General features: G+C 57.5%; 1 protein-coding gene across 1 annotated transcript; it reads left to right on the top strand.

Annotated features, from left to right (window-relative positions):
• The first annotated feature begins 1,984 nt into the window (after positions 1–1,984).
• NCS1 (neuronal calcium sensor 1) lies at positions 1,985–22,182 on the top strand. The gene is made up of 8 exons (XM_065035244.1): positions 1,985–2,376; positions 14,365–14,389; positions 15,600–15,738; positions 16,200–16,278; positions 16,422–16,510; positions 16,824–16,901; positions 17,288–17,404; positions 18,115–22,182. Exons 1-7 carry the CDS (start codon positions 2,313–2,315, stop codon positions 17,384–17,386), a joined length of 573 nt encoding a protein of 190 aa, XP_064891316.1. The 5' UTR covers positions 1,985–2,312; the 3' UTR covers positions 17,387–17,404; positions 18,115–22,182.
• Positions 22,183–23,290: the final 1,108 nt, after the last annotated feature.

Raw genomic sequence — 23,290 nt, 5'->3', positions numbered from 1 at the left:
TGCACTGCGAGCAGCACACGCTTAATGAAAAAGCCAGCCCGAGCTGCAGCCTCGGCAGCGGTGGGGAATGTGAGCATTGCCGGGGCTGCAGGGGTGTTCTTCAGATGGGAAACACGGTGGGATTTGCAAAGCAAAACAGCTCTCAAGGGCTGGACCTTGTTGGATTTTCTCCACTGAGCAAACAACCCGGCTCTCTCCCTGGTGCACTGACCGCGTTCAGCTGGACAGGATTGTATTGTGCCCCGGTCACTGTTCAGATTTTAGTCCCGCCAGCCCCAGGAGTCTTTCCGAGCTGGGGCGGTGTTCCTCTGGCTGTAGAAAAGTCACTGCCTCCCGGAAAATGCCGCTAGTGGTGTTATTTAAGCAATAATGGGGTTAAAGCTAATCATTAGGAAGAGAAAGTGACTGGCTTGCACAGTTTCCGATTACTTTTCTCCTCTCTCTGTGTGATCTGAGCTCTCTCTTCAGTGTTCCCCATGGTGGAGGCAGGGTAGAGTTTTAAATAGTATTAAATGTCCTTAACATCAGTTTTGCATCAGCAGAGCTTGTGCTAAAATCCCTGTGCTGCACGGGGAAGGTTTGGGATGTTGGCCTTGTTTTTCAGCCCAGCGGGGCGTGGGACACCCCTGTTGCAACACTTATAGCCCAGTGACAGATAAGGGGAAATAATGCAAAAAAAATCAGTATTTTGCTGATGGGCAGCCAAAGAAAGGGCTGCACAGACCATTTTGCAGCAGGTTTGGTGACCAAAGTGAAATCCGGTGGGGCCTGCGCCTGAGCTGCAAGTGAGCCTGTGTCCCTAAAAGCTGTACAAATACTGGTAGCAGCTGCGAGGGATGCTGGAGAGAAAACAGGAGCCTTGCAGAGTTCTCATGGTCTTGCGCTGCGAATCCCCCGTCGCTCGGTGCCGCTCCTCCTGCTCGTCCCGTGGGTCCGCCGCTGCTGGGTGCCCCAGCTGGGATGTGGTGATGGTGTCTTTATATTCTTCTGCCTTAATGAGCTCGTTTGCAAAAGGCTGGGTGATAGAGGACTGTGCATTTTAGAAACACCTACCTGGGGAGTGTATCCCTGGAGGAGTGAGTGTCAGGCAACCTGGCTGGTAAAGAAAAGGTGCAGAGACCAGTGTTGTTACCAGCTGTGCTTCTCGTCTCCTTTGCAAATAGCCCCACGTGTTTTGTGCTGGGCTTTCTGCAGCCTTGCAGACAGGTTTTACTATATCCCAGCACAGATTGTTTTTCCCTCCTTGGTTGCTACCACAAAGGTCCAGGCGTGCCTGGGCAGCTCTGGCGAGGCCTCCATTGCATCATAGGTGGGAAGAAAACTGTATTTATCGCATGCATCAGTACAGCTAATGAATGTGTGCACACATGCACAGAGAGCTTTTGTAGAGGCATAAAGCCCTGCATGGTTTTGAGGTGGGAACGAGCTGAGTGCCACTGCTTTTAGCACCGGCATGGTTTCCTGGCTGTGCCGCAAACCCGCCGTGGGTGTAATCCGTGGGGTTTTTGAAGGGATTGAGCTTGGTCTCTGTGTGCATGCTGCAGAATGATTGAAGGCTCACAAGAGCCCTGAGGATCCTGGGGTGAGAGGCAGGGACCTGCCTTCAGCTGGAGGCACCCAGGAGGTGGACGATGCTTCTGCCATTGAGGGTGTGGGTGTCGCACCAAGGTCACCCCCAGCTCTTGAGCTCCTCCCGCTCCCCGTCCTCCCACTGCCCATCAACCTTCCAGGCAGGACCAGGATCTCCAGCGACGGGGGATTGGCAAAACCCCGGCTGAGCATCACCCCCTTTTCCCCCTTTTCCACCTCCCGACATTTTCCCCGGGTTTTCCCCGCCGATCCCTGCGCGGCGGCTCCGGAGTAGGGTGGGGGCGGTCTGGGATCCCCCTACCCAAACGGAGACCCCGCGGTTTGGGGCGGTGGGCCGTACCGAAGCCCCCCCATCCCGCGGCTCCATCCCGCAGCGCGGGGCGGGGCGCACCGCCCCAACCCGCCCCTAACCGCCCCTCCGCGCCCCCGCAGCGCGCCCGCGGCCGCTCCGCGCCTGGCGGCAGAGGGCGGGGAGGGTGCGTGTAACCAGGGCCACGCACACACACGATCGCGCACACGGGGCGGCCTCGCCGCTCGCCTTTGCGGCCAAACCCCGGCAACAAAGACACCCACCCCCCAGCTCCCCTCCCGGCCTCGCTGCCCGTCCCCTCCGCGGGATGTAGCCCGGCCGGGAGCTGCCACCGAGGCCCCCCCGCCCCTCCATGCCCCCGCAGTGAGGCCGGGAGGCGGCTCTGCCGGGGCTGACGGCGCTGCCGGCCACCATGGGGAAATCCAACAGCAAGTTAAAGCCTGAAGTTGTGGAGGAGCTGACCAGGAAAACGTACTGTGAGTAAACGAGGGCGGCATGGGGGGGCAGAGCCGCGGGGATGCTGCCGGAGCGGCTCGGCGGTTGTGGGGAGGCGGTGGGGCCGTTGTTGGGGGGGTGGCTGGGGTCCGCGCTCCCGGCCCCGGCCTCTTCCCCCGGCTCGTCCCCGCGATCGCAGCGCAGAGCTGAGATTTGTGCGGGCAGCGGCGGGGCCGAGCCCCGGGGGAGGGCGCAGGCTCGGCCGGGCTTTGTTGCAAGAATTCCGAGATTAGCCTGGGAGGATGAAGAAAACCCACAAGGCAGCAGAGACAAGGAGAGGGGTAGCAAGCCGGAGGAACGCTCCGTTTTCTTATAAAAACAATTCTCCGTGGCCTATTTCTAAGGCTCCGGTAACCGTGGGACAAGGGCCGCATCCCGCCCACCCGGAGCGATGCGCCGTCCTTTGCTGACCCCCCTCCGGCTCCAAGCATCCTTCCCCTGCCTGGCCCTGGGGTGTCACTGCCGGGCGGGTACCCGGGGACCGGCCGTGGTGTTGTCTTCTCCTCACCAGGCAGCTTCTCCCTAAGTGGGGAGCCAAACCATCTGGGTGGTTTTTGAAGTTTGGGTGCGTTAGTTGGAGGGGTTTCCTTTGTTATTATCCTCTGAAGCGGAGAGAAGATTCTGACACCAGTGAGTTTTGTGTTTTTGTATTAATATCTCAGTATCGGTTTAATAACCTCATTTTCTAAGTGATTTGCCTTCCCGTCTGAACCTCCACTGTAATCTTATTAACATGACTAATGCCTGAGCCATCCAATTTTAGCAAAATCAGTTTGTTTGGTTTTTTCTTCTGAAGGATGCACAAAGGAAACAAAGGCTTTGGTGGTTCAAGTTTACCTCTCTGCTTCCAGGTCCCAGATATTCCCCCTTTGCCTCAGAGAACTGCGAACGTGTAGCAGACCTGCGAGCTCTCCCCGCTGTCATTGCTGCAGTCCCACGGCAGCGCTTACCCAAAAAGGCAATAGATTAGGATGCAGCAAGTTCTCCCATACGGAGAAGAGGCAACACTGGTGCATTGCACAACCCTACACGCGGGGTTTGCTCTCTCATTGTGGCACAGGCAGGTTGCGGGGAGCATGTCTGCATAGCCAAACTCTGAGTGGTGGTAGGAGAGGTTGGGGTACCCGGGCTGGGCTTCCTTAAAGTGGCTCAGGGAGGAGAAATGGTGCGAATGTGGCAGTGCAGGCTGGGCACAGACCCCGTCTGGAGCTGAGCCTGGGTTTTGGTGTCCTCGCTGCAGCTGTGACCCGCGGCGGTGCAGCCGTGCTGGGACAGGTACGGTTATTGCCGTGCTGCAGTCGCCTGCTTGGTTTGTGCCTGCCGCGATGATCCGATGTCTGATGGAGAGGGATTTGGGAAGAGCTGGCCCTGGCACAGCCTCATCTGCTGGTGATCTGTGTGCTGGGCGTTCTGCACCCTGGGGGGCTCCTCGCTGCGTGGGGAAGGTGTTAACCCCAGCGGGGTAGATGGGCAGCGATGTCCTATGTTCTACAGGCAGCCGATGCCAAACGAACACAGCGCTGGTGAAACCATCACCTGCAAGAGCGGGGATGTCTCATTTGCTCCATGAGGCCAGCAGAGGGTCATTGCCTTTTGAATCACTTTATTCCCAACTTTCTGCTCCTCTCCCTTGGGCGCCCTCACCTTTCCACCGCACCCCACCAGAGAAAGACTCCAGTTCTTTGATGGCTCCCTCGATGAGTTCCCGGCCTGCCTGGAGTTTTTCCTGCCCGCTCCAGGTCTCTATGTGCCTCTTTATTGCGGTGGACCGGACCTGTGTGCCCAGGCAGCCGTGCCATGGGGCAGCACGTGGTCCTTCGTGTGGCCAGAACCCGCTGCAGCATCCCAACGTGCCCCGGCAGCGCGGTACCTATCAGGGAGAGCCGTCACTAATACCAGGCTCTGTTTGTTGATCTCTGCTTGTTGTACCTCTCTTCTCTGGGATTAATAACTTCTGCTGAGCATTTCTGCCCCTCTTCTGCAGCTGTCAAGGCGAGCGCACATTCCCTTGTGTGGCAAAGCGCTTCACAGGGCCCGCCCAGGCGTTTCTGAGAGCCTCGGATTTATCTTCAGACCCTGAGAGATTGGAAAGATTAGTTTCATTCTGGATTTGGGGGAATCCGTGCAGAGGGGATGCAGGTAGCAGTGCAGGGTTGCACCGAGCACAGTGGCTACGGACCAGCTGGAGCAGGGGACAGATGTACCCACAAATCCATGGCATTCTCGACAATTTCTGGTCTGCACCGGGCAGGTTTTACTCCACGGCACTGTGGTATTTCAGCATCTTCCTGGCAGACCAGCCGTGACCAGCCTTCAAAGAGCATCCCTGGTACATGGTGCCCTTCCCACCAGCTGGGCCTGCTTGGTGCATGGTGCTGCTTCTGCTGCTGTTACAGCACATCTGGCCAGATGTCTCTGGGAGCCCGTAACTGGCAGCTAATGATGGGGACCTGCTTTTGTCCCAGGAAGGTTCCCATGGCGGTGAGAGCTGTGGCTGCCCTACATGAAAGGTTCCTCCTACAATGGGATTTACTTCTACTACGACATTTTCTGTTTGTGTGATTTCCGGACAAAATGAAGCAAAATAACAAAATCCCCTTCTTGGTTCTGCAGGATCGGTGGGATGGGGAGATTTCATCCTCTCTCCCTGCCCCATGTGTCTTTTCTGCAGATTTATCACATCTGTGGGACTACAGAGGAGCCACAGCCTGTGTCACGTCCCCTCGGTGCTCTTCTAATGCTCGGTGGCTTATTGCATCCCCTGGCCGCTGTCCCTGTCCCCTCTGGTCTCTCCATCTCCTATTTCTGGCGTGTCTCCGGCCATGCGGTGGTAGCAGGGTTGCCGTCAGCAGCCTCCATGAGATGCAAGAATTGTTTTCCTGCAGTTATTCAGAGCAAGTTGTCCTGGGTCCTGCTGGGAACCGGCCACAGAAGGGCAGGAGCCTGGAAACCTCGTCTGCTGGCTCCTCTTCCCACTCCACTCCTGACTTAAGGTGCCAGGGGCCAGATTTTAATGGCACTTGGACACCTGAAGGCGCAGAGGGACGTCTGAGGGCTCCTTCAAAGCGCCGGCTGCCCAGGTCCTGTGGGTTTGGACCCATCACTGTGTGCCTTTCCGCATCTCCGGGCACCTGAGTGCCCAGGAATACCTGGCAGTGCCAACCTCACCTGTGTGCACAGGCCAGGCTGGGGCTGCATAGGAGCGTACAGGAGCAGCCAATGCTGAGCGATAATAATAATGAATAATAAATTATGTAATTTTTTGTACTTCCATAGTGCCTTTCATCCAAAAGTGCCTTATAATCATTAATTTATTAATCTTTCTGATGCCTTGTTGAGGTAGCTTGGAGATGCTGTTTTGTCACAGGAGGTGATAGAGCCCGAGACTCGAAGGAACCACCATCCTGGATTGTGTCTGCCGGCCCCTCTTGGGTGGGGATTTAAGCCTGCGCTTAACTTGGGCCAGGTGCTTGGGGCTTATGGCCGTGCTGGGATTTGGGATTGTGTTTAAGAGCCTTGCGGGGTTGTGGTCAAAGCATTCTGCTAAGCTGGAGATTTGTGAAGGTCCTGGAGTATTGCTGCTCCCTGCAGCCCGGATAACGTTGTGTAAAGTGTGCGGGTGCACAATATGTGTCGTGGGTGCACATCACTTGACATGGGCTCCTTTAGAGAAACAGGGAGGGAAGCGCGGTGCTGGGTATCCCGACTCGCAGCGGCGCTCCCAGGCCAGCCCAGCCGCAGCGTCGGCAACCCTTAAAATCACGAAACAGGCTTAAAGTTTTGAGGTTGTTTCAGAAGAGCTGTTTTTTTAAGTCATTTTGGGGTGAATTGGATTCCAGGGTTCACTTTTCATAACTATTTCCCAGGTCTGGAACTACTAAAACACTACATTTTTTTAATGCCGGCTGCTAGCCCTGCGATCGGGCACGCTTGGAGCCATGCAGCTGCAGCAGCATCACCGCTGGGATCGGGCACAGGGTCGGGGCGATGATCCCGGTGCTCTGGAGGTCACGGTGAAGCTCCGGTGAAGGCGTGGGAGCCGCGGCGAGGCTGCCAAAGCGATGCCCATGGCGCTGGGAGGCCCGGGCTGCAGAGTGGGCGTGCGGAGAGGAAGATGCTCTTTTCCCAAGAACTGCATCCCACCCACTGGGATCTATTTTGTGGATTTTCAGCTCACTCTGGCATCATCATTTTCTGCTCTTTTACAATAAGCCGCAAAATTGGCTCTGTTGCTCGACAGTAATGCATTGAATTAATGGGCATTAGTTTAAGAACAAACTACAAACGTATTGATTTGTAGTTACGGGGGTACACGGTGGTGGGTTGAATTATGCGGGAAAGGAAAGAAAATTCACCAATTGCAGCAGTTTTAAGGCAGGAAAATGGGTCGGTTCCTTGCTGGGTGCACTGGGCTGGGGTTTGCTCTGCCATGGCACGCCGGTGCCGGGAAATGTGCTGGTTTGGGCGGTGAGCAGGAGCAGAGGAGGGACCTCGGTGGCTCCCCGCTGCTGGTTTATTTTTAGCCTCCCGAGTGTTTGGCCCCGGGCACTGGGTTTCTCTGCCAGGTTGGTTTGTGTTGAAATCCCTCCTGTTGCTCATCCGGCAGAACGCGGAGATCAGTTGGCCAGGTGGTTCCCACCCATTATCCCTCGGTGGCAAATGATGGGTGAGATACCTAAAGCCCCAAAGGCTGAAGCGCTGGGGTCTGGTGGCTGCCTGTGCTTGCTCCATTTGGCCCTACAAACACCCACTTTGGGGCTGCCCGTGCAGAGGGATGGCGGGACCCCTCCTGGGAGAGGGGTGGGTGTCATGGGGCGCTGAGATGCTGTGCTCGGTCTGTAAATTTGGGACCGGGCTGCTGCTGGCCGGTTGACCTGGTGAGCGTTCCCGCCTGCTCCAAGTACTCCCAGCCTGTGATGGGATTTGCAGGAGCTCAAAAGGGAAGTTTTTGGGGGAGGAGGAGGGCACGTGTCCAAGCACCCTGGAGATGTGCCGGGGATGGGGCGCAGAGCAGCTCTGCCGTCCCGTGCCAGGCAGGGTGCCCTGGGGAAGGGTGATGGGCAGGATGTGCTGGAGGGATGCCTGGGGTCTGGTTTTGGTTTGGAGCCTGTTTTTGTTTTGTTTGGGGCCTGTTTTTACCACAGCCGCTTGTAACCCAGAGCTGCGGTGGTGGCAGCTGTGGTGCAGGTTCCCTGCGAGCTCCGTGGGGACATGATGTGCTGGCTCTGGTGGGCTGGAGGCGTCTCCAGCCCCTTCCCCAGGGAGACCCCAACCTGTTCCCAGCAAATCTCATCTCTGGGCACCCCAAGTGCACGTGGGCCTGGCGCTCCATGGGTAGGTGTGAGGACAGCAAGTTTTGGGGTGTCCGTGCAGTGCCCAGGAGGTGTTTGCAGTGCTGGGAAGGGGAAGATGTGACCCAGGGCCCCTCGGGCTCCCTCTGCGGCAGAGTAGAGCAGCTGTCCCTGCCTCCCGCTGCTCCGGCATCAGAAGAATCACATTTCATTTATCCCCTGACATGTTAATGGATCTGCTTAACCACTCTCCTGACCTTTGCTGCTGCCGCTATAATTAAGGCTGTGAAACAAGAAGCTCTGAAGGCATCAAAGGAAGCGGCTGCTTCAGGGAGTAGCCCACAGACGTGCTTGTTCCGTTATCTGGGTGACATTTGTGGGGTTGCTTTGTTCATCCTTCTGTTCCTTGTCCTCTTGGGTCTCCTGGGGAGCTGGGTGTGCGGGGAGCCAGGTCCGTGCCCGGGGTCAGGGCTGGCCAGGGGATGCTCAGCCCGCGTTGTTCCCGTCACCACTGCTGCTCTCCCCACCTCCTGCGCCTTGTTCTCCCTCCAAGGCACCTTTTTGGTTTCTACATAGAAGGAGAGGGCTGCCGGCGCTTCACCCACCCATGTTTCTCCGGCATCTCCTCGTGGACAGCTGGACACCATGGAGATGCCCTGGGTGTCTCTGTTGTCCCCCGTGGAGGAGCAGGTGTTCGGTACCTTTGGCAGCCCCCGGCACAGCCCCGTCGAGGAGGAGACAGAGGGGGCCCTGCTGCCAGCGAGGGTTTGTCCTGCAGCCTCCTCCTGTCCTTCCCTCGGCTCCAATGCCTGAGTCAGAGAGACTTTCCTCCCCCTGCCTGCACTGGGTCCACAGGGGAGTTTTCTCCTCTTCCCTGGGGCAGGAATTGCTCTGTGGGTTGGGGGCAGCACCTTGGAGCCCCAGGCGATGCCAAAATGCCTGTGGCCAAAGGGGGGATGGAGCAGGACATCACTGTCCCCAGCATGGAGAGGGCACAGGGGCAGCACCGGGGATGCTCTGCCCTGCCGTGGGGCATCGCTGCGTCAGCTCCTGGGGAAGCTGGGATTAAATCCAGCGCAGGATAAACCTGCCGCAGCCACTGGCTCCTGCTGTGGGTGTGTTTCAGTCTGATTCATGAATTCCCAAACGAAGGCAGCTGTCCTTTGCCCTTCCTCTGCTGCCTTTGCTGCAAAAAGCAACTGCTGCTTTTTCCCTGAACCCAATTTCCAAAGCCTAATGTTGGGCCCTTAAATATTTAATAAAGTCTTAAAAGGATTTTAACTGCATATTGGCTTTCCTGTTGGTACCAGCCCCAGGGGAGATGAGAACAGAGCTGCTCAGGGACCTGTTTATCCAGTCTGGGAGCAAGACAGACCATTAATGGCAACCACTGGCGAGAAGAGTGCCAAACTCACACGCAGTTCACTCCGCATATTGCTTTGTATCTCAGCAGTAACAAATGACACCAATTACAGTGTCGGGCTTGTGCTCTGAACGTCTCGGAGGCTGCAGAACCTGCCGTTGTCTGTGTCTGATGGCACAAGAAGCCAAATTGGGCAAGCTGGGGAGATGGGCGAGCTGGGATGGGGATGTCCTGCACCGACAGGTAGGCAGCTCTGGCTGTGGTGGTGCCCACGTGGGGAAGCTGCTCTGACATCCCTTTGCGATGAGATGCTGCGGGGACACGTACCCGCATGGGGACATCCCCGGCGCACGGGTGACAGGGCTGGAAACAGGGACTGGGCGCTGCCGAGGCGCATGGGGCTGAGATGGGGCGCATGTGGGTCAGGAAAGCTGCGGCAGGTCATCCCCGGGAGCAAAAGCAAATGTTGTGGGCTGGCTGTGCTGTGAGCCCTGGGGTTGGTGTGCGGCGACCAAGGGCTGATTCTGCGGTGGGTGTTTGCTCCAGCCCTGATGCTGACCCCCAGATCTGGGTCCCAGGGGTAAGGAGTGAAATCCAGGTGCGTGAACATCCTGCTGAGCCCCATCACCAGCTCGGCAGAGAGTTCATAACGGATGGATATTAACATTGTGATGATGTTGAGAGTGGAGTTTGTAACAGATTTGTGTGTAGACAACTCTTAAATGTCTGTTTTGCGGTGGTGAGGGGTGGAGTGTGTTGGGCACAAATTGCAGGGTGCACGGGGTTCACCCCGGAGCTCCGTGGTGTTTTACGCATGAGGGGCTGATCAGCTCGTGCATCAGCACCCCCGTCATTTCCGCATCAGCACCCGAGAAGTTCATGCATGAGCACACAATTAATACACATACGAGCGCACAATTAATTTACATATGAGCGCCTGGCTGATTTGTGCATGAGTGCCCTGTTAATTTGCACTGGATTGCACGCTGGTGATCACCCTGTTGGTTGATGCATGGGTGCCCAGTTAATTGGTGCATGTGCCCCATATCAGTTTGTGCCTGAGTGTCCAATTAATTTCTGCATGAGCACCTGATCCATTCACACCTGAGCATGCAATTAGTTGCATGCACAAGTGTGTTATCTACTAATTACACTAATTTACGCGGAAGTGCCCAATTAGTTCATGCAGGAGTGGCCGGTGAATTTACGGGTGAGTGCTCAATTAGTCCATGCATGAGCACCCGATAAATTCATGAATGGCCCAAAACTTTATGCATGAGCACCCAGCTGGTTCATGCATGAGCGGCCCTTCCATTCACGTCTGAGCACTCGGGTAGTTCATGCATGAGCACCCCATGAAATCATGCATGAGCACCCAATTGGTTCACCCAGAAGCACCCGAATCATTTATGCATGAGTTCCCAATTAATCCATGCATGATCACCCAATTTATTTTTGCGTGAGTGCCCGTCTAGCCCAGGTGTGGGTGCACAGTTAGCACATGCATTCGTGCCCCATTCATTCGCGCCTGAGCGCCCACTTTGCTCACGTGGGAGTGCCCACTCTGCACACGTGTGGGTGCCCAGTTTGCCCTCGCATGGCTGCTGCTTGGAGCATCCGCAGCAGGTTTAGGCAGCACCAAACCCAGAGGGGAGCCCCAGCGAGGGGTGATATGCTGAGTCCCCTGGACTGGGGTGTGCAGGGGACATGTGGGGACCCCGGGAAGGAACTGCCATGCTGAGGCTGTGGGGAAATAAATGCCATGGGACCACCACCATGTCTTGGTGGGTGATGCAGGACCGGTCACCTGATGGCCTGGCAGAGCAGGAATGCCGTGCAGCAGCTGGGGAACCACTCGCTCTGTGCCTGGAAATAATTAACCCCAGTTTTCCTGATAAGACAGTGGTGACTGTGGCCCCGTGGGAGCAAGTTGCTGTTGTAGTGGTTGGAGTGAGGGGGATGTGCCAGGGTTTCGGGGGAGAATCCCCGCTGGCTGCTGCATGGGAATGGTGCTTGCTGAGCCCACATGAGGACATCTCAGTGCTGTGGCACGTGAGGACAAGGCTGAGTGTCTCACTCCTTCTCAGGATCTGTCCCTGAGGCTGGGGCTCAACCCCAGCCCTTGCACAGAGTGGGGAGGGGATGGTTGTGGGATGGGACAGCAGCACAAAAAAAGCCCCGTGGGGCTGGAGCATCGTGTCACCTCCTGCATCCCACCGTGGCCAGGGGTCCCCAAGCCATTCCAGATCCGCATGCCCCTTGTGTACTCCTTAGTGCCGCCCCATCCCCGCCATGGTCCAGAGAGCTTCGAGCTCCCCGTGGGCAGAGCGATGGATGGGGATTTGCAGTCCCGGGTCCTTCCTCTTCTCCATGCCTGGTAAGCACAAATTAACAGGCTTGAGCACTGATTAACCAGAGCTGTTTCTTGCTGCAGCGGCAGCTGGGTGGTGGGAAGAGAGGGGGCACGCGAAGGGCGGGTGGTGATGGAGCTGTCAGTCCTCGCCTGTGCTGTTGAGGAGTGATGGAAACGTGGGGGAAGAGGGTTGAGGGTTTCTTGGGTACTGGTAGCTGGGAGGAGGGGGCTGGGGGCTGCTCACAGTGCAGTCCCATGGGGCAGGCTCTGCCCCTCTGTGTGGCATGAGATGTGTGGACAAAACCCTTCTCCAGCTGAGACAGGAGCAGGAATGGACGGGCCGGTGCTGCTCTGGGATGATTGCCCGTGCTGCCTGCACCCCCTGCCCGCTCCTGCCCGCGCTGCCAGCCCTGTGCTCAGCATTTCCCCGCACTTTGCTAAAAGCAGCGGAATCAAAGATGCTGCTGGCAGGAGCTGCCGTGCAGCCTTGTATGCACGTGAAAGGTGTCTGTGGTGCGTAGCCGGGGCTCCCGGCTCGGCTATGCTTCTTACAGTGTTGTGGTTCATAACAAATGCGAATACCCTGTCTTTATTTAGCACCAATCATCCCCAAGGATCCCAGAGCATGCTTCATCTGCTAACGAGCTGCTACATGCGCTATTTATATCCATCCCCACAGCGGCGGTGGGAGCGGGGGTCCCTGGGGAGCCTGGCACGGCAGCTGAGCCCACCCATGGCCCCTGCTCTGGTGGGATGCAGCGATGGGGCTGCTGGGGGTCATCCCCTTGTCCTTAAGCACTCTGGGTCAAACCTGGCTGGGGTTTGTGTCACTGCAAACTGATTTGCATTAGCTCAGCATTGATGCCGGGGGGATGGGAAATGCAGCACCTGCTGTCGCACAGGTACTTTCGGTGAGCTCGGCTGGGCTCTGCACGCTGGGGAGCTGCAGGGGATGGGTCAGGGGGAGCGGAGGGACAGCCCTGTCCCTGTGAGTGTCCCCTGTCCCCAGCCCTGGATGGGTGGCTCAGCCTGGCCAGGGAGTGGCACATCCCCGAGGTTTCCATGGCTGCAGGTCCCTGCTGCAGGGACAGCATGAGCATCCCTCAGAGCATCCCTCATCCGTGCCATGGGAGTGTTCACACCCAGCAAGGCCACAGCAGCTGGGAAGTGGCAACTGCAAAGTCATCATCTGTCATTCCCTGCCCTGGGAACACTCTGCCCTGGGGAGAGCGAAAATCTGGTGGCACCAGAGGGACGCACCTAGAGGTGGGTGTTTTTCCAAGGGCTGGCGATGTGGCTGTGTTCCACCTTGCAAACCCTGCAGCTGCCTCTCGCACCCGGGGCAGGATGACGGGCACCGGTACCAGTGTGCTGGAGAAGGGATGGGGCTTTGCGTGGCTCCATTCTGGGGATGCACGTTACCAAATCCCACCCCGGGAGCCCTGTGTGGGTTTTTGGGCAGCGCCTGAGTGGTCCTCTCCATCAGAAAAGCCTCTCCTGGGAGCATCACGCGCGTATGAGGGGAGCCGGCTCCATCCCTCCCCTCCCGCCCCAGCCTGAGCGTGTCATTACCAGCATTTCTCCTGTACTAAAAAAAGCACAAATTTCTTAATTGTTTCCTGCTGGAGTTGAAAGGCAGCTCCTGGGCCTGAAATAGCACGTTGGGGGAAACACAGCTGAACGAGAGAGCGAGCAAGAGGTGATTTGCCCAGGGGACAGCCCCAGGCTGCTACCATTGCCCCCTTTGCCTGCCTGGGGGCGTTTCAGGCTCTGTCCCTCCAGCTGTCCCTGAGCTGGGATGGAGGGACACCCCGTATACACAGGGACGGCCTCTGGCACAGCTGTCCCTGCCCATGGGGACATGGGACCAGCACTCGGCTGCAAGATGGGGGCCAATGTGTGTGCTCCCCCGGCCGCCCCTCTGCTGCTGCCTCTCGCCTTCTGCCGCCTGTGCCTTCTGCCAGACACCTTATAAATCTTTCTGATGGAAAATTGCTTTCTTTTATTTGCCATCCAAGGTAATTGGCATCTGTTGATGTGTCTTGGGTCTCTATTTTTATCAGGCGTTTGCACATTGACACATCTCCACTCCGCCTCATTATCCCAGCGCATTTCAGACCTATTGCTTTTTTATTATTATTTAGATGTACCATGCAAAGGAAATGGCTAATGAGGCCGTTCCCCCCTCCACGCCCTCCTGCTGGCACTGGTTTCCCCGCTGACATGCTGGCCAGACACAGCTCCTGCAGTGGGACACATGGGGACAGGTGCCAGCCCCATACCCCGTCACCTCTCCAGCATCTCGCATCCCATCAGAACCTTTCCTCTGCTGAGGACATTCACCATCTCAGCAGCTGTCCCCAGACTGGGGACACTTGGGGTTGCCAACACTTGACATTTTCTAGCTTGTCAGGATTTGGGGGTTTCTCTGGAGCCTGGTGAAGCTTCCTGGGGTGCTGGGATGGGTTTGATGATCTTTCTCCCCATAGTTCAGTGCCTAGGGGGATGCCAGCCCTGGGGCTGTGCCCATGCCCATGTTCATTGTGTTGGTGCCAGTGCCTTGCCCAAGCTGCCTCCAGGCAGATGTTTTGGCAGATGTTTCCAGGGATGTTTTGGCTCTGGGGAGGCGGGAGGGCAGAGCTGGATCCTCCCCAGGTGTGAACCAGCCTGACCCTGGCATGGTCCTTAACATCTTGCAGCGATGCTGATGCTGTGCTCCCCTGGCATCTTAGTGGGCTCCCTGGTTCTGGGATGAAGCAAAACTTGCAGCCCCAGCCCCATCGCCCCCCAGGCTGTGCCTCAAAGGCCGACACTTGCCTGCGGGTACCACACGGCAGCGCTGGAGCGAGCCCTGGGGCGTTCCCCAGCGAAGTCGCTGATGGGAAGTGCAAAACACACCATCCTTGCTGTGAAAGTGCTAAATTCCATTCCTTTTTCTCTTTTCTCCCGTTTTCTCTTGCAGTTACGGAGAAGGAGGTGCAGCAGTGGTGAGTGTCTGGCAGGGGGTGCGGGGCTGGCGGGCAAGGGGGTGGCAGTTGCTGGTGCTGAGCAACCCCTGTGGCCGTGCAGAGCAAGGGGTGCAGGGGGTGTACCTGTTTTGGGGTGCAGGCATCGGCTCATTTTCTGGGAGACCAGAAAATAGAGTTGTTTGGTTTTTCTTTTCTGCGCACCTCATGCATGGTGCATGGGGGGACTTGGCTCTGGTGTGGTGGGATGCTGCACGGTCCCTCTTCCCTGCTCCCTCCCCACTCTGGTGGATGAGGGGAGTGGGGACATGGGGACTGTCAGCTGGTGGCCATGGCTCTGGTTGGCAGGGGCCAGTGCTGTCCCAGTGTGTCCCCATATGTAGCGGGGCCCACAGCGGCTGGTGGGGCCGCGGTGCTGTACCAGCAGCACGCTCTCCCTGCATCCCCTCCGCTGAACGCAACGCCCTAGAAAAGCCACCGCTTCCCTTTCATCTTGCTATCCCACCAGTCAAGGTTTGCTTTCTTTATCTCTTTCTCTCATCCTTCCCCCCCCACTCCCCACCGCCCCCGGTGAGTCATAGCTGCAGCAACGTGAAAAAGATGTCACCGGCACTTCGGTTTCCCACCTCACCACCCCCTTCCCCTCCTCCTCCCCCAGCCCTCGGCCCGCTGCAGCGGGTGCCTGACAGATCTGGGCGACACGTTGCATAATGCTCACGTACCCTGCGCGGTCCCCACGTGGTCCCCATGCCCGTGGAGCCATCGAGCCCCTTTCCCTGCACCCTCTGTGGTGGCACTTTGCAGCATTCAGGTCCAGCCTGGAGCTGGGACCTAACGCTTTAGGGTGTTAAAGCACCGATGGGTTTTAGGAGCCTGTTTCAACCAGGCTCCTATTGAAAATGCCTTTAAAATAACCCCCCCCGCACAGGGTCACCTCCCTCAGCACGGCCACACTAATGGAGCAGGCGATGCCTTGCTGTGTCCCCCCAGGACACAGTGACCCCCTGTGCCCCCCAGCTCCTCCAAGCAGCTTTCACTTGGGCTCGTGCAAAAAACACCATCATGGAGCCTCAGCTGCCCCGGGCGCTGGTGGATTTCCCAGGACGTGGCTGCAGGACAGTGCTCACCAGAGCCTGGTTGGGGCGGGTCGGCAGGTCTGGGGTCACTGGGCTTGTGGGGACTGCGTTCTGGGGACACCCCCCGGTGCCCACCCTCTGCTCTTCCTCCCCAGGTACAAGGGCTTTATCAAGGACTGTCCCAGCGGGCAGCTCGATGCCGCCGGCTTTCAGAAGATCTATAAGCAGTTCTTCCCCTTTGGCGACCCAACCAAATTCGCCACTTTTGTTTTCAACGTCTTCGACGAGAACAAAGTAAGTCTGCAAGCCGGAGGCACGGGCTGGGGGGTTGGGGCCGCGTGTGTGGCGATGATGGGGTGGGTTCAGCAGTGCAGCTGTGTGATGCTGGAGGAGCAAAATATTCCAGCGCTACCTGGGGCGTGAAATGGAAGCGGCGCAGCTGTAGCGAGCGAGCCCCCGCGCTTATTTTAGTCGATGGGAGTCACGTGGGAAAAGGCGATGAAGTGGCGAGTGAGAGAGGAGAAAAGCGGTGTGTCGGTGCTGCTGACAAAAGCCCCCCCGCGCTCCCGAGTCGCTCCCACCGTGATGCTCGCCCGTGGGCCGGGCACAGCAGCTGCATCCTGCCGCTGGAGATGAACGTGCATTGCTTCTCCCTCCCCATCGCCTTTTTGGATATACCCCTAAGAGCATGGGCAGGGGGGACTTTGCAGGGTGGGGGTGGCAGCAGCACCCTCACCCCCTCATTGCCCCCCCAGGATGGGCGAATCGAGTTTTCGGAGTTCATCCAGGCACTGTCGGTCACCTCGCGGGGGACGCTGGACGAGAAGCTGAGGTGTAAGTGCTCCCTGCGCGTGGGCTCAGCCCCGCAGCCCCCGGCATGAGAATGGGGCCGGGGGGTGGCACAGGGATGGCAATAGGGTGCATGTCCATTGAGGGGGCTGTGGTCACAAGCACCTTGGTGATGCTCTGGCTTGCAGGGGCGTTTAAGCTGTATGACTTGGACAACGACGGGTACATCACGAGGAATGAGATGCTGGACATTGTGGACGCGATTTATCAGATGGTGGTAAGTGGTGGGGGAGGATGTGGGGAGAGCAGCCCCTGGGGTCCCTGCTGGTCTGGAGCATGGGCGCTGTGGGAAGGATGCTGGAACGACCCTGATTCCCTCCCCGGGCTTTTTGGGTGGGGGGCTGTGGCCATTGTGGCCGGGGTAGGGTCCAGATCTGGCCACTGAGGATAGCTCTGGTGCCAGTGCCAGCTCTTTGTGCCCTGTCCTGATGTGAGGGGTTTTGGGAAGCAAAACATGTGTCCTCGCCCAGAGTCCCCGTCCAGGCAGGGCACGGACATGTGTGTGACCGGGTCCTGTCCTGCTGCTGCAGGGAAACACAGTGGAGCTTCCTGAGGAGGAGAACACACCGGAAAAGCGGGTGGATCGGATTTTTGCCATGATGGACAAGGTGAGGGTGCTCGAGGGGTTTTTTCCGTGGTGCTGAGGGATTTAGGAGGCAGTGGTGGGCCCCCTTGCCACATCTCAGCTCTTGCAGGTGCCTTCTCCCCCCATGAATAAATGGTGTCAGCTGCCGCTGGGCTTGCTGCAGACCCCTGCATCCCTCCGGGCTCACCGGAGCCATTGCAGGGTCCCCGAGGTGGCATTGCCCCGAGGTGGCACTGCTCGCTGGCTGCAGCCATGGGTGGCTTGGTAGGGAAACTGAGGCTGCAGTGATGGTGGGGATTCGGGAGGCCGTGTGGGATGGAATAGGTGCTGCTGGTTCCTGGGGTGCTCAGTCCCAGGGTGCTCAGCACCTCCATGACGAAGCGGTGCTGCGACCTGCGTGTTTTGCAGAACGCGGACGGGAAGCTGACGCTGCAGGAGTTTCAGGAGGGCTCCAAGGCCGACCCCTCCATCGTGCAGGCACTCTCCCTCTACGATGGGCTCGTATAGTCCCGGGGCCGAGCAGCGGTGAGTGCGGCATGGCGGGGCCGGGGGTGCCCCATCTTCCACCCACCTGCTGCCATTCCACCTTCCCTGGGGGCGGGTTGGTTGGTGGTTTTCCTCTGCTAAAGCATCAAAGCATGGGCATCCCCCCACAATCCAGCTGTGGGGGGATGTTGCTTCCATCCCAATGGGTTTCTCCCCGTCCCCCCCCAATCCCACAGGGCACCCCAGGACCACAGCCCACAGGGATGCGGGAGAAGCCGCCTGCGGCACAACTCACGCTCTCGCCTGCAGATGCATCTGCAGAAGAGGCAGCTGGTGTGCTGGGGACTTGGGGATGCTCTGGAAAGAAATAATATTAAATGTTTTGTTTCTATTATATCTTATTATATTACGCCCTGGAGCTGGCAGGGTTTGGCTTGGGAGTGTCAGGGACACTTATGGTTTGTAGCATCCTGGGGGTGTTGAGCTGAGCACTCCATGGTCCTCACAGTGCCCCATGGGGCCATGCAGAGGTGTCTCTTGGGGTGATTTTGGTCATTGCAGTCCAGGCAGTGTCTGATTGTGGGTGTCGGTGGGGTTTTCTTAACACTAATGGAGTTTTGAGCTATTCAGAATCTCCATGGTGTTTGCAGCTTTGCCCTTCCAGCTGTGTAGGTGTTGTGCGAGATGGCCAAGGGGCTTTCTGCCCATCATTCTGACCTGATTTTCCTTCTCCCCACCTTCTCCTGCAGATGCCTGGGGGAAGATGCTCTCCGTGCCATCCGACCACCGCCGCGCCAAGCTTGCCTGTCCCTCTCGGCCTTCCTTTCTGTTCCACGAGCAAAGGATGCCCTCGAAGCGCGAGCTCACTCCCCCTCTCTGCACTCTGAACCAGCCGCTGCCATTTGCCAACTTTTGCTTTTTCCAAAAGAAAACCAAACCCGTGACAGACCCCAGTCTGAGCGGCAGTGAACGCCCGAGACTTCAGAGCCGGGGGAACGGGTCGAGCATCACTGAAGGCAGAGCCCCCCCCAGCCTCCTCACCCCCTTTGCTCCCCCTTCCCTACGTTTTTGGATGGGACTGCGGATGTGCCGGTGCTGGCATGGTCCTCTCCCGGGAGCCGGTCAGCTGGGGACGGAGCCCAAAGGTAGCGGGGGGGCCGTGCACCCAGGGTGCTGCCTGCGCGGGGCGGCCGGGGGGCCGAGGCACCGATGGCAACTGGGAACCTGGTCCTGGCATCACCTGCGATGCCACTGGCAACCTGGCCCGGCTCACTAGGGATATATATTATTATATTATTTTTAAATTTTTTTTGGTGAGACAGTATTGTGCTTTTTATTGTTTTTTTTCCTTTGGCGAAAAAAAGCGAGGCTTTTTTTTTTTTTAATATGCCTATCTCGACGATCGATGTCCTTATTTATTTGTTGTAAATGTTGCTGCCGTGTTTAGTCTCTCGTGTGTGTGCATCTGACCACCTAGGTGATGATATGTAAGGTTTACATGCTCGTACACTATTGCGGGGCACTGGGAGCCTGCAATAATAATGAAGCCAAAAATCTTCCTCCCCCCCCTCTCCTCCCACCCTCTGTATCCTGAGTTCCGTGGGCTGGCTGCTGTTTTAAGGAGATGCTGTAGCTTCTTTTCCTCTTCCTCTGTCCCCTGCGTTTTTCTGTTCCCCGTTCCCTTTGCAGGCTCAGCGAGGGCTCGCTCAGCCCAGGCTCCGAGCGGGGCGACGAAACCGCTGGGCACCAGAGCATCCTCATTTCCTTTTTTTATCTTTCTCATTTTCTCAGTGCATGAAACAGTGTTAACAGAGCCAAGAGCTGAGTTTGCTTTCCAGCAGATTCCTCTACTGTTTTCTGTTTGCAAGTGGTGGGAAGGTCTGTTTGTATCCCAGGGGGATGGCTGTGAATTCGCGCTGTACTGGTGGAGCTGGGGGAGCAGAGGATGTGCCCATGGGGACAACTCGCTCTGTCCCCCCTGTCCTGGCTGGCACAGGGAGGACATGCAGCTTGGGGTGTCTCCTGACCCCCTCGCCCCTCATTTAGGACACGGGAGGTTTTGCTGTATAAACCAAGAGCACGACCCCAAAGCAGAGCTGCTTGTGCCTGCGCCAAGGGAGTCGGAGGGCTGGGGAAACGTGCCTGGAAACCCGAGCGGGGGGCTTGGAAATGGACCCCCAGCCACAAGCAGTGCCCACACAGCCTCTCCATCACCCACCACCACTCCAGGATGTGCCCGAGCAGGGCTCAGCCCCACCAGGACGCGCTGTGGGGCATGGTTGGCATCTCCACGGGAGGACGAGGGTTACGTGGGTGCTGCTGCTGCTCAGTTTCCGTCCGTCTCAGCCCCTGCCATGGGGAAGGAGAGATTTGCAGCTCCTCGGGAGCAAAGTGCAAGATGCTCGTGGGACCCCTGATGCCAGCCAGGGTACAAACCCCTCCTGCTCCAGTGTGGTTTGTTCCTGACCCAGTAACACCAGTGCTGCTCTCCCAGCACCCCAGGGGTCCCTGCTCCATCCTGGTACGGCTGACACAGCATCACCGATCCCTGCAGCTCCCGCGGCCAAGCCCAGCCGGTTCCCACAGCTGGATGTGGAGGATGTACTCACAGGTGTCCCGTGATGCAGGAGACAAGACGGTGCCCCAGCAGGGGTGAATCCTCCCCCATGCCAGGCACAGGCTCTCGGGCGGATGGTCCCTTGCTCTGCAGCCCTGCTGTGCACTTTCGGGGCTGTGTGCTGGTGGCACTTTCTGATGGCCATAAAATCCCACCCTTCCTTATCCGCAAGGAGACTGACATCATGTCCATGTGCAATATTTCTGCCTCTTCTGCAGTTCCTGCTCCCGAGGGTGCCCGTGGTTCTTTGCTGGGGGGCTCTTGGAGGATGTCACCTTTCTCCCTCCCACGGAAACTCCTTCTCCTCAATGCTTTGTGGCCAAAACACAACTCTCTTGGATAGATCTTTGCAGTGCCTCCAACTTCTCTAATGCTTGTCTGCCAGACTGGTCCCTTCCTGGTGCCAATCGATGTTCCCAGTGAATGTGACGCTGCTGTAATCGCCTCTGCTGATAAATGATGGACCCTGCGATGTTTGACATAATTCCCAGGCAAAGGCAAACCTCATTTGCTCTGACACTTTTCCCTGAAAGGCTTTTAATTTTCGGAGGACCTACTTGGAGCTCCATCGGTGCTGGCTGATGTCTCACTGGGGAGGCAGCCCCGCAAGGATGTGCTGCTGCCGTCACGGGTGGGTGAGGGACCAGTGTTGTTTTGGGAGGACTTCAAGCCCCAGAAATGCCAAAATTCAGTGGCCACCAGCCTGGTCTCCTCCTGCTGTGGGTGGGCTCAGGGATGGAGCTTTGTCCTCTCTCCCCTCTTCTTAAATATTTGCACATTCGGAAAAAAAAGGAGCAAAAAGGAAAGCAGTTATTTTGCAGAGTGTGGGCTCTGTCCTGCCCTGCTCTTTGCAATGCTGAGCAGCCCTGAGAAAATCATTTTGGCCACAGTATTCTCCCCTGCCTGCAGATTTGGAACCCTGGCTTGGATGCTCTGGCCTCTCTTTGGGGACCACCGGGGGCCCCCATCTCCTCCTGAACATCACCAGGATCTGCAGCTTCTTGGTACTGCTGAAAATCAGGCTTGAAGCACCTCATGCTTGGAAATGTTGGCCTTAACCTCCTCGTGCCTCAGTTTCCCCATCAGTGAATGGCCTGGCTGAGCTGTGACCTGGAGGGTTTGGCAGGACCCGCTGGATTCAGGCATATACAGAGCACCGGGAGCGGGACATGAACCACTGGGTTGGAGTTTACATCAGAGGATAATTATTTTCAGTCTTCTTTTTACACCTGGTCATTATTAAAAGTGAGCAGCTGACAAGACCTCATTTGTTTCTGTTCATACTCGGGTTCCTGATGCCTGTCTGAAATAAAGCAGCTGCAGCCCTGGCGATGGGGAGGGGACCCAGGCAGAGGCGAGGGTCCGGTCCCGGCGACTGCGGCATGTCCCCTCCACCTCTCATTTGTCCCCGTCGCTGTTGCCCCATTAAAATGCCGTGTCTGTACTTTCCTTTCTTTTAATTTTTCTGTTCGTGTGCTGACTGTTTGCTGTTTTGTAACCGTCTTTCCTTGAGCTCTGGGGCTTGAGCTGTTTTCCCCGGAGAGCGAGGATGTGGGAGAAGGCTCTGGGGGCAGATTCCCCCCACCCTCTCATTATGGCACAAACCAGGACCCGAGAGAGAGAGAGAAGCGAAATGGATTTTTCCCTCTGGAGCAGCTCTTAAATTGCTGTGATTTGTAACAAGACCAGGCAGCCCCTGGAAGCGCTCCCCGTTGGGTTTGTGGGAGGGGGTGTTTGCTTATGGGAGACCACAGACCCCATTTGTGCTGGGTACCAGCTGCATCTCACCAGACTGGGCAGAAGTGGGTCTCAGCAGTTTTGGGGTCTCAGTTACAAGTGCCAGCCCCGACTGTTCCAGCGGCACAGGCGTCCTTCCCGTCTCTCTCTGCTCCTGTGGCCGCCAGCCCTGGGGTGGGTGCCATGTCCTGGGGTGGGTGACATTTCCTGCAGAACCCCTGCTTAGGGGGCAGCTGAGCCCCCGGCTGAGGAACAGCAGCTCCAGCCAAGAGCCTTGTTTGTAAAGATGAAGCCTGTTTGTGCGTCCGTGCCGGTGTCTCGGCTTGCATGCCCTGCTGCCTTGTCTTGATATGAATTCAAGAGCAAACCAAGCAAACAAAACAGTTTAAAAAAACAAACGAAAACAAAACAAAACCCAGGAACTTTGTGACAGTGGAAATAAAAGCTTAATGACAGTAACGAAGCACCTGTGATCTGTGATGTGCCTGCCTGCGCCATCCTCATCTCCTCCCAGCCCCCTTGTCAATGCAGGAGCCTGAGAGCCTCCGAGTCACTTTGGGCGTGCAACGGCTGCGTAGGAAGCTTGATATTAATATCTTGTAATTGTGCCTCACAGCCTGGAAGAGGGATGCCCCTTGGCAGCCGCCCCACAGCTGGCTGGGCGAGCAGGGGGGCTCAGAGCCCAGATTAGGCTTTTCACGTGCCACGGGATTGCATTTGCCATTCTGCTCTGCCAAATCCCCCAGAAACGAGCACTGCGAGGCCTTCCTGCCAGCCCATCTTCGTTTGTTTGCTCTCCTAACGAGGCTGACTAATTATTTTTGGGAGGCCAGAGGAGATGCCCCTACCAGTCCAAACAAGGAGGCTGTGTTTGCACAGGGGGCTTTGTTCAGAGGTGCTTTGTGCCAGCACATGGTGGGGGCACCCAGGGATTTATCCCCCGTGCTGGGGAGCAGGTGAGGACGGTCATAGGCTCCGAAATGCGGTGGTTACCCAGAGGCTTTGCTGTTTTTTGACAGCCCCCCCAGCAACGAAGGGGTTAAAGCCCAAATAGTGCAGGTGCTCCTGGGACTGGGAGCACTGGTGGGTCTGGCTGGGATTAATTTGGTGATGGGGAGAAGCTGCTGGGGTTTCTTTGTCTCAGCGGTTGTGGAGAGAAGTGCCGCATGCTGGGGTGCAGGATGGAGCTGCGGTGCAGGGTTAGTGGCTGGGGGTGCTCTATGAAAGGGTGGGGGACACCCCCAGAGCTTGCAGTGAGTGTGGAGCTGGGGGTGCAAAGCCTGGGGAGACAAGTGGTTGTACCCAAGCCTACAGCCCTGGCTCTGGGACAGGAGGGGGTTGGGCCACCAGCGCAGCATGCTCCAGGACTGTGCTTGCAGGGACATGTGGGACAGAGGGATGTGCAAGAGGGACCTGCTGTCCCGTGTGTGGGGCTGTGGGATGGCCGGTCCCTAATCCCCCCAGCTCCTGTCTCTGGGGGGTGCTCAGCCAGGGGCAGGATCGGCCCTTGGCCGTGGGCAGTCCCGGGGTCCCGCGGGGGTGGTTGAGCAAGACCCGAGCCTCCCCCCCCC

This window comes from Columba livia, chromosome 19 (genome assembly GCF_036013475.1).
Source record: "Columba livia isolate bColLiv1 breed racing homer chromosome 19, bColLiv1.pat.W.v2, whole genome shotgun sequence".
Taxonomy (NCBI): domain Eukaryota; kingdom Metazoa; phylum Chordata; class Aves; order Columbiformes; family Columbidae; genus Columba; species Columba livia.
This window is presented reverse-complemented; position numbering and strand designations above follow the sequence as displayed.